Source organism: Marmota monax, unplaced genomic scaffold (assembly GCF_021218885.2).
Source record: "Marmota monax isolate L192 unplaced genomic scaffold, Marmota_monax_Labrador192_F-V1.1 WCK01_AAM20220418_F8-fsc00061, whole genome shotgun sequence".
Lineage (NCBI taxonomy): Eukaryota > Metazoa > Chordata > Mammalia > Rodentia > Sciuridae > Marmota > Marmota monax.
Window position 1 is genome coordinate 14,021,632 of NW_026695230.1, and position 13,010 is coordinate 14,034,641.

At 32.5% G+C, this 13,010-nt stretch overlaps 1 protein-coding gene across 2 annotated transcripts in view; it reads right to left on the reverse strand.

Moving 5' to 3' along the window:
* Usp47 (ubiquitin specific peptidase 47) overlaps positions 1 to 13,010 on the reverse strand; it is a 105,673-nt gene that overhangs the window by 39,546 nt on the left and 53,117 nt on the right. For both annotated transcript variants that reach the window (XM_058576956.1, XM_046437973.2), the window contains 3 exons: positions 12,110 to 12,259; positions 239 to 334; positions 1 to 153 (listed from right to left, as the gene is read on the reverse strand). In XM_058576956.1, coding sequence (XP_058432939.1) covers positions 1 to 153; positions 239 to 334; positions 12,110 to 12,259 — 399 coding nt within the window. The remainder of the gene's footprint in view (positions 154 to 238; positions 335 to 12,109; positions 12,260 to 13,010) is intronic.

Here is a 13,010-nt window from a genome sequence, read left to right on the forward strand (position 1 = left end):
CTCATCTTCAACATCAATAAATGTACTCATATCTAACTCCTCAGGAAATGTCATCCGATCATTTAATTTAATCCTATGCATGGTTGTATAATCAAAATCAAATCTTTTCAACTGTAAGGTCAGAAGATAAGGGAAATGCAAAAACCGAAGGCCCTAAAAAGAAACAAAAAGGAGGGACTCTATTGGATATTGAATATTATCTCAAGTAATTAAGAACTAATCTCTATGTGGCATTTACCTTTCGAGCATCACACTTCTTCTTACAACGTTCACAAAAATACTGATTTGGGCCATCCAGGATCTCTGGCTGAATAAATGCATGCAATGCTTCTTCCTGGTTAGAAAAAAATATAATTATTTTATAATTACTTATAATGTAAACAAAAATTCCTAAATATAAAAACTCTGGAATTATCAAAATAGTTGATAAGTAGAATGACTGGAAAATTAGGACTACAAATTATATCAAGGGAAAAAAGTTTTCAATAGAAAAATAATGTATCACTATAAAACTTAAATTTAAAAATAGTATTTCTTTTTGCACAAAACTTATTTTTCTTCGTACTGCATATCAGTCATTTCTACCTATTTTTTAGTGACTGTACATTGTGGTATTTGGCTAAATAACCTAAAACAAAATCTTGATCTTTACATTAAAAAGTAATTCTATACTTCTTAGAAATGTAATCTTATAATAGAACTTTTTAAAATTGTACAGTAAATAACATTGTCCTCTGAAAAATTCACACCATCCAAATGCTTAAAAATCATATATTATCTGTAAACAAGAGAGTCAGGATCAAAAATTAATTTCCTATTGCACTAGGTATAAAGATTGAAAACCATGGTGAAGTCTCACTGCATGTGAGATACTGTATTGGAAAAGGTATAAAAGTTCCCGAATTTTTCACCCAGTAGAACCATGTGATTTTTTTTCTTCTCTGTAACAAACAGAAGCAAGAAACTCACTATAAATACTACTGAATAATCAAGAGACATAAAATCATTTTTTAATCACTGGCTTTTCATGATTAAAAACTTAGTCAATATAGCATATGAAGATTGGGTACATAATCTCAAATTTCATTTGATGTTCTCTTTCCTTCACCTATATTTATTACGTATGAAGAAAAAAAAAGAATCATTATGACAAAGTATCTTTAAAACTTCTTTCTGTTAACACAGAACAAGTTGTTCCTCAAAAATAAATAAAGGAGCTTAATCTAGTAACACAGATTTAGTTGCAAAATAGCCAGCAAGACTTATCAAATTACTATCCACATATTATTTGACCTACCTCACTTTGGAACAAGATAAAAATATGAAAAAATATCCAAAGGCTTTTAAATTCATCCCATCTTTTATATTATTCTCATACCAGAAGGAAGCATTAAGAAGGGAGAAAAAAACAAATAGTAGGGTTTTTCCACATGTCCAAGCATTTTACCAGAAGTCATATGAAGGGATACACTTAGAAAACAATTTTTTTCACTGTCTCTAAAGCATATTTTAAGAATGCAGATAGGTAAATGCTACAAATACCTAACAGAGGAAAAAATAGCTTTCAAAGACATCACACTTAAGGTTAAAATGGACTGATGCCAAATTAGCCAGGCTTTTTAAACACAAGTAATTTGAACTGGTAAAACATGTCTAAAAAAAAAGGGGCGGGGAGGGGGGGAATTTGAGAAAGTTATGTTACTTAAATTCTACTTTTCTAAACTAATGTGTGTACTGGTCCCTGGTTTATGGTTCATAGATAGGGAGATACTAGAGAACACTCAAATATTCTACTCAAACTCATCAACTTTTTAAAAATTTTGTTGCCTTTGCCTCATTCCCCTTCCAACCCAGCATTATTATGTATTTTTTTCTGAACCATTTCAGAATTTTACCTCGATACTTCAGTGATTTTTTTTTACATAAATAGTAGTTATCAAACTTAAGGAAATTTAATAATGACAATGTACTTTTGTCAGTCTATTTTCCAATTCTACCAATCACCCTACCAATGCCCTTCTCCCCATTTAGTACAGAATCTCATCCAGGGTCACAGACTACCTGTCTCTTCAGATTTAATATGAAACAGTTCCAAAACCTACTTTTTTTCATGACACTGATATTTTTTGAAGAACAGAGACCAGTTATTTTACAAAACATTCTACAGTTTGGGTTTGCCTGATGTTATTCACTTCAGATTAATTTTATACATGCCTTGCCAGATTACTACTACAAGGGTTAAACTTTGCACCTTTTATTTTAAGCATTCAGAAGACTTTTTGCCTAAACCAAATTTTAATGATGTCTGCTTGAAAATTTTAATAACCAATTTAAGCCCATTCATATTGATTCGACTATGTCTGGTTTTATCTCAGTCATTATTATATAATTATTACATGTATATTTCCTATGTTCCTTTCTTTACTTTTTTTTTTTTTTAACATTTTCTTTGGAATTTAGCAAGGTTAGGGATTTTGCTCTAGTAGTTACTTTTGCCTTTATACTTTTGTTAATGCTCTTAATTCCTTTTGTTCCTCTATTAGTCTTAATCTTAAACTTTTTTCCTGGTCTGCCAGTTTTAAGTATCCTTTGTCTTTATCCACATAAATGTGTGAACTTATTCTAGTTTTACTTTCTCCCCTTTCTAAATGTGATATTCTTTATAGTTTGTTCAACTATATATGACATTCCATATTTCTCTTCTATCTATGTCCCCACCCTTGTTTTATTTAGTCTTAATTTTACAATTCAGTGTATTGAGTACTAACAGTTCTTTTGCTGAAGTTTTCCCACTGATCTTTTGGCTGGATTAGGCTCATCTGCTAATAAACACAATGGCTCATGAATACAATATTCAATCAGTTCTAGAATGTTCAAATTCACTTTTTTCTTACCATCATGACTGAAGAAAAACTCAGCTTGATATCAAATCCTTGGCTTATACTTTGAGTTTCTTGATATTGCTACTCTATTGCTATGATTTACCTTCAGAAGTATAATGATAACCCAAATTATCAATTAAAAAGTTACTTCGTCTCAGATTTAATTGTTCTAGGTCAATTTTTCCAGGTACACGGTGGGTCCTTTTAAAGTTGTAGTTAATATATTCCTCATTCCCAGAAAGTTTTTTTGAATCATAATTTAACCATTACTTCTGTTGCAAGATTTTTCTTTTTCACACAATTCCATTAACTGGAGCTCCTTTGCTGATCTTCTCGTTTACTTTTTCCTGAGATCTTTTTTTGCTTCTTCATCTCATTTTCATTGGATGTCCTTCAGATTTTCACTCTTGATTATTTTGTAATTTATTCCTCCTTTTAAGACAGTTTTCTTTTCTTCAATTTCTTTCCTGAGTTTGATATACTTTTGCTGCATTTCTTCCTTTTTTTCACTCATTTCTTCCCTTGAATACCAAGTTTTGGTTTGCTAGTTTGTGAAGAGCTATGGTTTGAATATGGTTTGTTCCCTCTAAGACTCATGCTGACATTTAATCTCCATTTTGAGGTATGAAGAAGGAAGCTCAATTACCTATGGTGTTATAAGGTGGGGATTTTGGAAGGTGATCAGGTTTAGGTAGGGTCATCAGGGTGGAGCTCCATGACTGAATACTGAGGCTTCTTAAAAGAAAGACCAGCAGTGCTTCTTGTTGTGCACCATGTAATGCCCCATACTGCCTGGGAACTGTGCCAGCAAGAAGGCCATCACTTGATGCAACCCCTCACCCTGAACCAGAAGTGAGCCAAAATAAACCTCTAGTCTTGGTAACTTACCCTGTCTGTGGAGCTGTTATTAGCAACACAAAATGTACTGAGACAGAATACTCAGAGTATTGAGTTACAGCATTCTAATTCTATGTTATTTTCCTGAAGTTAGGTTTTTTGTTTTGTTTTTTGGTGAGTGTGTAGGTACCGAGAATTGAACCCAGGGGCTCCACTGAACTACTTCACCAGTCCTTTTTAAGACGGGATCTCACTAAATTGCTAAGGCTGTGTAGCTGGACACAAGTCTTTATTTTATTTGTCTGTTTTTAATGTGGTGCTGAGAATCGAAGCCAGGGCCTCGCAGGTATAATCCTTCTGCCTCAGCCTCTCTAGTTGCTGGGATTACAGGTGTGCTTCATTGTGCCTAGGTGTAATACTTTTTTCTATGTTGCTTAGTTCCAGTTGCTAATGTTTTGGTAAGAATTTTCTTATATGCATGAAAAATTCTCTCTCTCTCACACACACACACTCACACACAGAGTCTTTGGCTTAGTATCCGGATAACAGCAGCTTCATAAAACAAATTGAGAAGGATTCTGACCTTTCTATTTTTGAAAGAGATTGGTAAAACTGGTATTCAGTGTTCTTAAAATGTGTGGTACAAATATCCAGTGAAATAATCCAGATTTGTAGACTTCCTTTTCAAGCGATTTCTAATTATGAATTTAATTTGCTTAATATTTATGGGGGTATTCAAATGATCTAATTCATATTGGTTAAGTTACAGCTTGTGCTTCTGAAGGTATTAGTTCATTTTAGCTAATAAAGTAGGCTGTCAAATTTCTGTGTGCAGAGTTGTTCATTATACTACTCCCTTTTTATATCACTTTGGTATCTACAAGATCTGCAGTGATATATCCTTTTCATTTCCCAAACTGGAAATTTCATTTCTCTGCTACAGGTTTTAAAACTTACTGAATTTTTCAAAGAATCAGTTCTTATTAATTTTCTACACTATTTCCCATTTTAAATGTCACTGATTTCAACTACTTTCTTTTTTTGTCATTCCCTCTAGTGTTTTGAGATTTTTTTGGCTCTTCTTTTCCTGAGTTAGGTGAACTCTTAAGATTACTGACTTCAAACTTTTCCACTTTTAAAATTAAACTTTCAATACTATAAATTTTCCAACACTGATTTAGCTGCCTGAAATTTGGTATCTTTTCATATTCATTTAGTTCAAAGTATTTTTTTTTATATTTTCCTTTAGGCTCTTCGACCCACGGATTATTTAGAAGTATGTTGATTAGCCTTCACATTTTGGTGATGTCTGTGTTTTCTGTTAGTGATGTCTATTCTGATACCATTGTGGTTGGAAATCATGTACACTATGATTTTCTTTTAAATTTGTTGAGGTTTGTTTTATGGCCCAGAGTAGATCTCTCTTTCAAGGCACTTGAATGTATACTCTTCTCACTGGATAGAGCATTTTTAAAATGTCAACTAGATCCTGTTGGATAATGGTGGTATTGAGTTCTTCAGTAACTGCTATTTCTGTTTAGTCATCCTATCAATCAACTGGTAAGAGTGGGTAGTAAAGTCTGCAACTGTAATTGTAGGTTTATCTATTTCTCTTTTCAGTTCTGGCGGTTTTTGCCTCACATACTTTGTAGCTCTGTCACCTGGTTTATACAAACTTAGAATTGTTGTCTTGATGGGCTTTTTAAAAAATATTTATTTTTAGTTGTAGTTGGACACAAACCTTTATTTTATTTGTCTGTTTTTAATGTGGTGCTGAGAATCGAACCCAGGGCCTCGCACGTGCTAGGCAAGTGCTCTACCGCTAAGCCATAACCGGAGCCGGGTAGACTGACTTTTTAAAACAAGATACAAAGCCCCCAACTATAGTAATTCTCTTTTCTTTAAAATCTACTTTATCTGATACCAGTATAGCTATTCCTGATTTCTTCTGATTAATATTTGCATGTTGTATCACTTTTCATCCTTTTACTTTCTGCCTTTACCAAATATATTTAAAAGGCATTTCTTGTACATAGCCTATTACTGTGTCACTTTTTTAATGTATGTTGCTCATCTCTGCCTTTCAGTTGGTATATTTACACCATCTATGTGTGCCATTTTGGTTTTTGTTTCATGGTTATTATTATATACTTTCTTCTGTCATCCCAAGGGCTACCTGAACATTTTTTAAAATTATGCTTTGATTTATTTATACAGAAAATTTACAGTGGTTTTGAGCAGACCTCTTTTTCAGTGATTGCTCTAATTATTAATATTTTGTGTGTATTTAAGAAAAATCTGACTAGTCAGTTGGTGCCATTCTTTTTTCAGTTTAAGTGTAGAAATGTTACCTCCCTTTATGTCTTTAGACCCTACCTAATTTACAATAAACTTGTCTTAAACATTTCACTACACACATTGAGAATCATATCAGATAGTATCGGAATTCTGGACTAATCAAACCTATAGTATCGGAATTTTGGACTAATCAAACCTAATTTGGAAAACTCAGTAAGGGAAGAAACCTCCAATATTTATTCACATTTTTGCATACCTTGTTCATTCTTCCTTCCCGATGTTCCAAGACGTCTTCCTCTTATAATTTCCTTTCTATTTAGAGACCTGTCTAAGCCATTTTTCTTTTTTAAGAACATGTCTGCTGCTAACAAACTCTCCCAGTTCCCCTCATCTGGGAATGTCTTTATTCTTTAAGAATATTTTCACTGGGTATAATACTTCGGCTGACAGTTCTTTTCTTCTGACACTTGAAAAAATGTGCCCCTTCCTTCTGGCCTCCATAGTTTTTGATGAAAATGTGCTTATGAGAAATCAGAGAGCTTTTCATCTATAAGAAAGGCATGTTTTCTCTCTTGCTAGTTTTCAGACATTTTCTTTAAGTTTCCAGAAGACTGCAACAGCTGAACTTAATGTAGAGTTCTTTTGGTTTATACTGTTTGGGGTTCATTAGCTCCTTGGATCTAAAGGTCTGTGCCATTTGCCAAATTCAGGAAGTTTTTGGCCACTATTTCTTTGAGTACTTTTTTCCTCTCCTCCCAGTACTCCAATGCCACAAGTTTAACTTTTTGTTATAGTCCCAAAGGTCCCCGAAAACTTTCCAGATTATTCTATTCTATCTTTCTGCTGTTTAGACTGGCTAATAGCAATTGTTCTACCTTCAAGTTCACTGATTTTCTTTTACTGTCTCCTAGCTGTTGAAGCTATCCATTGAGTTTTTTAGTTCTAAATTCCATTTCTTGGTATCTGTTATTTTTTCCCTGAGAATTCCTATTTTCTCATTTGTTTCAAGCGGGGTTGAAATTGTTCACTGAAATATTTCTATGGTGATTGCTTAAAAATGTTTCTCGGACACTTCTAATATCACTGTCATTTCAGAGACGTGATTTTTGCTTTTAATTTGAACTAAGATTTCTTACTATACAATTTTCAAAAACTAAAATATGGATGTTTTGGTATTCAGTATGAGATTTTGGACCATATTAAATCTTTTGGTTTAGCTGTTTGCCTTTGACACTGCTTCAGCTGTGTCAAAAAGGCCCCTACCTCATTATTCCTAAATGGGATTAGAAATCTTGGTTTTCTACTCAGCAGGGGCTCCTCATTACTGCTGGGCAGGAGTGTCTTATTAATGCTTCCCTTATTGTCTCCACTGGCTCTACAAAGTTGGAGGAGGCTTACAACATTATCCTAGAAGGGAGTGAAAATCCTAATTCTCCATTCGGCCTTCTCTTGCAGCATTCTCCTGGGGAAGGGAAAGAGCAACTCTTCAATACTCAAGTACGGATAGGAGGCCAAGGAGGTCTAATACTATTCTTATATGAGATAAAAATCCTGATTTCCTAGTCAGCATTCTCTTGACACCTCCAAAGTGGGGCCGGGGTTGGGCGGAGTGGTGGATGAGGGTGGTCAAGGAGACTTCTTATAATGTTCTAAGGTTAATTATAAAGTCTAGGATCTCCATTTAAGGGGTATTAGTTGAAGTGAGATCACAGTTTTTCTTTGGTGTGTGGCTAAAGGACAGTGATTAACATCTAAAAGTTTTCTGACTTGCCAGCTGCAATTTTTCCTGGTCCTTTGGCCAGAGAGTGCAGAATATTTTAGTCTGCGCCCATTGCTGTTTCCAGGTTGCAAACTTCTTCAGCTCCAAGTCAGGGATACATTAGGCAAAAAGAAAACCCAGGGAACTCACCACCATATTATTCGTTGGGTGCTGAGGTCCCTAGTCTGTATGCCTTCTCTCCACCTTTCAGAGTCTTCTTCTATTTATGTTATATATAATGTTCAAGGTTTTCAGTTGTTTTAGTGGGAGGAATAGAGCAATGTATATATCTACTCCATCTGAAAGCAGAAATCCCCACTTTGAAAACTGGTTCCCACTATATCCAACCACACAAATTCCTGGAAAAATGAGGGTAGAATCTGTGGAAGAGATTTTTCTTTATGTGATATTTACATATCTGGAAAATTTGGACCACTCCTTCATCCAAATGAGTTGTATCCAGTTCAAATCATCTGTTAAATCAGGGCAGGACTTGTGACATAAACTTCTATAAACTAAATACTTAAAATGCTTTGGATTTCATAAATACTAATTTAACAATTTTCCATTCAAACTATAACAAAATCAAACCTTAAGCAATGTTTGCTTAAGAAATAAAAATCTTTTTATATTATCTGATCTCTCCAAGGACACTATATAGAAATACATGAAGCTTAACTCAGTTTCAGACTTTTGAACACATATCATCATTTAAAAAAATGCCTAAAATAGGTTCTGCTAAGAGTAGACACTAAATAAATATGGACATGACAAAATATAACCATATAAAAGACAGTGTCCAAAATTTTACAGTTAAAGGGAGAAGAACTTCCTGGGATAATGTCAAATATATGAGGTTATATCATTTATAAAATACGCTTCTTTAATTAACCAACAAAAATTCCATTTCTAATTTCTATGTGTCACTAGAATGTATTTAGAATTATATTCTTATAATACATTCTCAAATATTCTTGGCAATAAGCAGATTCAAAGTTACTTTGATTACACAAAAGGTTCCAATTACCTAAAAACACATTAAGAATATAATTTTCTTAAAGCACTAATGCAAATAATTCTTTAGCTGTTACTAATTTTTTAGGATTAATAAGATATGTAAAATAGGAGACTACAACTATAGTTATATTTTATACACATATATATATTTTATATACATATATATAGTTATATTTTTATACACATATTTTAGAACTCTTGCTCCCCCCACCAATATCCCAAGGACATAAATGTTAACAAAGAAGAGATATTTCTTAAATCACTTAATGCAAAGCTTCTATGAAGTGTTACTCAGAATCATAATGTGCCCTGAGACAGATGTCCCTCAGAGAAAGAAAATGCTATGTTAAACATATAAGAACAAATTTCTCTATTACAGGGATCATTGGGGCATTTAAAATAACATGTGAGTGTGATCTTCCAAAAGAGGATTATAGTTACAGTGTTACAAATTTATTTTATCAAAGTAGTCTTTCCAGGAAGATCTATTAAGTCTTGTTAGAAATTAGTGCTTAAGAGAGCTCAATCGAAAAAACACAGAATGGTAGAAAAGCCCTTAAATATGTATTCCCTACTTGGCTACATAAAATGAAGATCAGAAATTTAATAAATATCAGTTTCAATAATTAAAAAAAAACAACTGAATAAAAAATAATATGACCTTTTTTTAAATTGTAAGAGACTCCTAGCATTCATTATAAAATCATCTCATGCTGAAAATTTAAAACAATGATTATAGATGTAAAATGATAAATTGGCTGAGTGCTAATTTCATTTGTATTTTAATCTTAAATATTATCCAAGTTAATTCACTGAGCATGAAGATATATAACTACAGATATTAGATATTTCAGATTGCAGTTAAAAATAAACACTTTAATTTTTAATGTAAGCTATTTAATTGTCTGAAATTAAATACCAGGTTAATTAGACTTTACACACATAGCCAAAATATTTTGGCTCACTGAACAGAACATAAAATAAACTGAGCATCATAATCACCAACACTGTATGTGCATGTATATACTAGTGAATGTGTGTATATATCCGGTAAGATAGAAATATTAGAATTCACTAATAAAGGTAGAAAAATAAGTTTTAAGAATTCAACTAAAATTTAGGCCAAATTTAGGAGCCTGAATTAGCAATTTTATAATGGTTCTTTGAAGTAGGTTTTTTTCAATCTATAAATCAAATTCTTTTTAAAACACAGAATTTACAAAATACACAATGGCAAACAGTGATATAAAATTAATTTAGATGTTGTATGATATTTGTGATTGGAGAAGTATAGCTTATAGGTTTTAAATCCAGAAGTAATGAGAAATCACTTACCTCTAACTAAATTTCTCTGAAGGTAGTATCCTCCTTAGAACCCCTATCTTGGGTAGTTTCACCTGCTGTAATTTCCCTCAAGAGATTGCAGCAAAGTCTAAGAAGTATTAAGTTCCCTTCTGCAAGTCCTATTAGTGCATATTTGTTATAAACCTGTTCACATACTGCTTCATAGCTGTAACTTTCAATTCCCACTGAACCACCACCACCACCACCACCACCCATAACACTGGTGAAGGATACTGCCTTGGCAAATTTCATTTAGAATTCTGATACTGTTCACTTCTCCTAAAGTATCCTCCAAATTACTTCATTGCTGTGTCTATAATACACTCAACACAGTGGAGGCAAATCAGCAGGTAAATAATGACTAAGTTAAGTAATTATATTTGCTGAATGCTCAAATATAAAATCCCAACATAATAGCACCAAAAAACCTATCTTTCTCAACATTCAATTAATGTATAAAAAATTAAACTGAAAAAAATCTTTCATAAAAAAATACCTTAATAGAGAAGGTAGAAAAAAATAGTTGCCATCACTGGGGACTGACTACCAAATACTTCCCTAGTATATTTTGTCAGAGAAATGCCAATACTTAAAAATTAGTTAAAAAATCAGTAATTAAAAGACAAACATTAATAATTTTTTTGGTGGTTTTTTTTAGTACCTTTCTACTTCAAACTGCCAAAATATAGTTCAAAAAAAATAATAAATAAGACAAAATGAAAATGGAAAACAAAACTAGCTATCCAAATCAAGGTCAATTTAATAAACTAGAATGGCAATTTACAAAGGGTACTACTAAACATTTAACAAAAATTTTTGTTTTAAGTATTCAGGAAGCAGACTGTGAGAAGTTTTGGCAATAAGGAGACTTATCTCACACTATCAAGAAAAGATCTTTTACTTAGATACTGATTTTGAATTCCCATTGACTGATTCTAAAAATTCTTATTATTTCCCAATAGCTATTATAAAAGGAGGGGGGGAAAAAAAAAGCAGGCCTGGTCTGGTGGCACACTCCTGTAACCCCAGTGACTTGGGAGTCTCAGACAAGAAAACCTGAAAGTCAAAGCCAGCTTCAGCAACTTAGTGAGGCCCTAAATAACTTAGTGAGACCCTGTCTGTAAATAAAAAATATTTTAAAAAGGCTGGGGTTGTGGCTCAGTGGTTAAGCACTCCAGGGTTCAATCCCCGGTACTATTAAAAAAAAGAGAGAGAGAAGGAATCAATATCATAATAAATCAATAATCATAATAATCATAATAAAATACTAATAAATTTAAAAATCAATAATAATTTAGATGAGTATAGATAGTTCTGATTCTTCAAATATCTGGGCTTATACATATATTTTTAAAATAAATATTTAGAATGTGGATGTTTCTTAAAAAATTTGTTATTTGTCATAAAAACACAAGGTGTTATTTTTTCCAATATTTAAAATATACAGATCAAAACAAGTCCCCCTTGGGGCTGGGGTTGTGGCTCAGCAGTAGAGCTCGTGCCTAGCACATGGGAGGCCCTGGGTTCAATCCTCAGCACCACATAAAAATAAGTAAATAAAATAAAGATATTGTGTCCAACTACATCTAAAAAATAAATATTAAAAAAAAAAAAAACAAGTCCCCCACCAAAAAGTACTTTCCAATGTAAAAAAGGGCTACAAAAATAACATTTATAAATTGTTGAGTGGTTAAAAAAGGATAAAGGTAAATCATCTAATTACCTATCAGAAAGAATAAAACACTGAGCCCTGAGGCAGTACATGGGCATTCACTTTCCCTCTTAATACATGCACTATTAGGACTCACTGAAGGATCAAATATCTTTTAGATCTTGCTATGTTAAATGCAGGAATGACTAACAACCCAAGAAGGTGTATCTAGGATGATACTTACCATATAAGAGATTATACCACTGTGCTATTATGTATTCTGTGTAAGGATACACAAGCAGTCAGCTGAAAGGTACACACCACACTAGCAAATGCTTGGCTGGACCCGTAAGGTCGGATGACCAATGGAATATCAAGATATGTGTCGATTCTCCAGCCCTCATAACCACATTCCAGACATCTCACGTAGTCCTTCAGCTTGCCTTGATATAGTTCATTTATAAGGTCAGCCTAAAAATAAGAACATTTACAGTTTTAAAACTATTCTTTAAAAGTAATTTTTAGGATACATGAATACACAACAATTCATGCCTTTTAGCATGAGTTACAAAAGGATACTGATTTTTAATAGTAAAGTCTTAAAAAAGCTCTAATGTAAGATTTATTCAATATCTAATAGAGAAAATTCAAGGCTTGACAAAAATCACCTAAAAATCAATAAAATTAGATCAATACTAATTTAAAAGTCAACTGCAAAAATTAACTATTTCAATACTCATAGCACTAAAACAACCAACTATTAAATTAGGTTTTGATGAAATCAGTTACCAATGCATTATCATATTCTCTTTTCATTAGGATGAGAATACATCCTAAACTACCACTTTAGGCATAATAATAATATTGTAGATAAATTCACTAGTAGTGTTTTATAGCTTCACATATTCATATTAATAATCTCACAATAATTACCTTCTGATTTATAAACTCATATTTCCTAGTTTCTGATACAAATAAAACTTCTTAATTTTCAATAACATAAAATAATTTAAAGGAGAAATATTATACATTAATGATATAAATGTCTAGAAATTTTTTAAAAAATTTAAAATTTATCTCCCTCACTATCCTCACCTAAAAGAATGAATCTCTCATCTAGTCCCCAAACATAGCCACTGGGGCTCTTCTGGCTTAAAATAGGCAGGTAACTCCCTGAGTAAGCACCCTCCATATGAATGTCTTCCTCTAGATATTTTTTTAC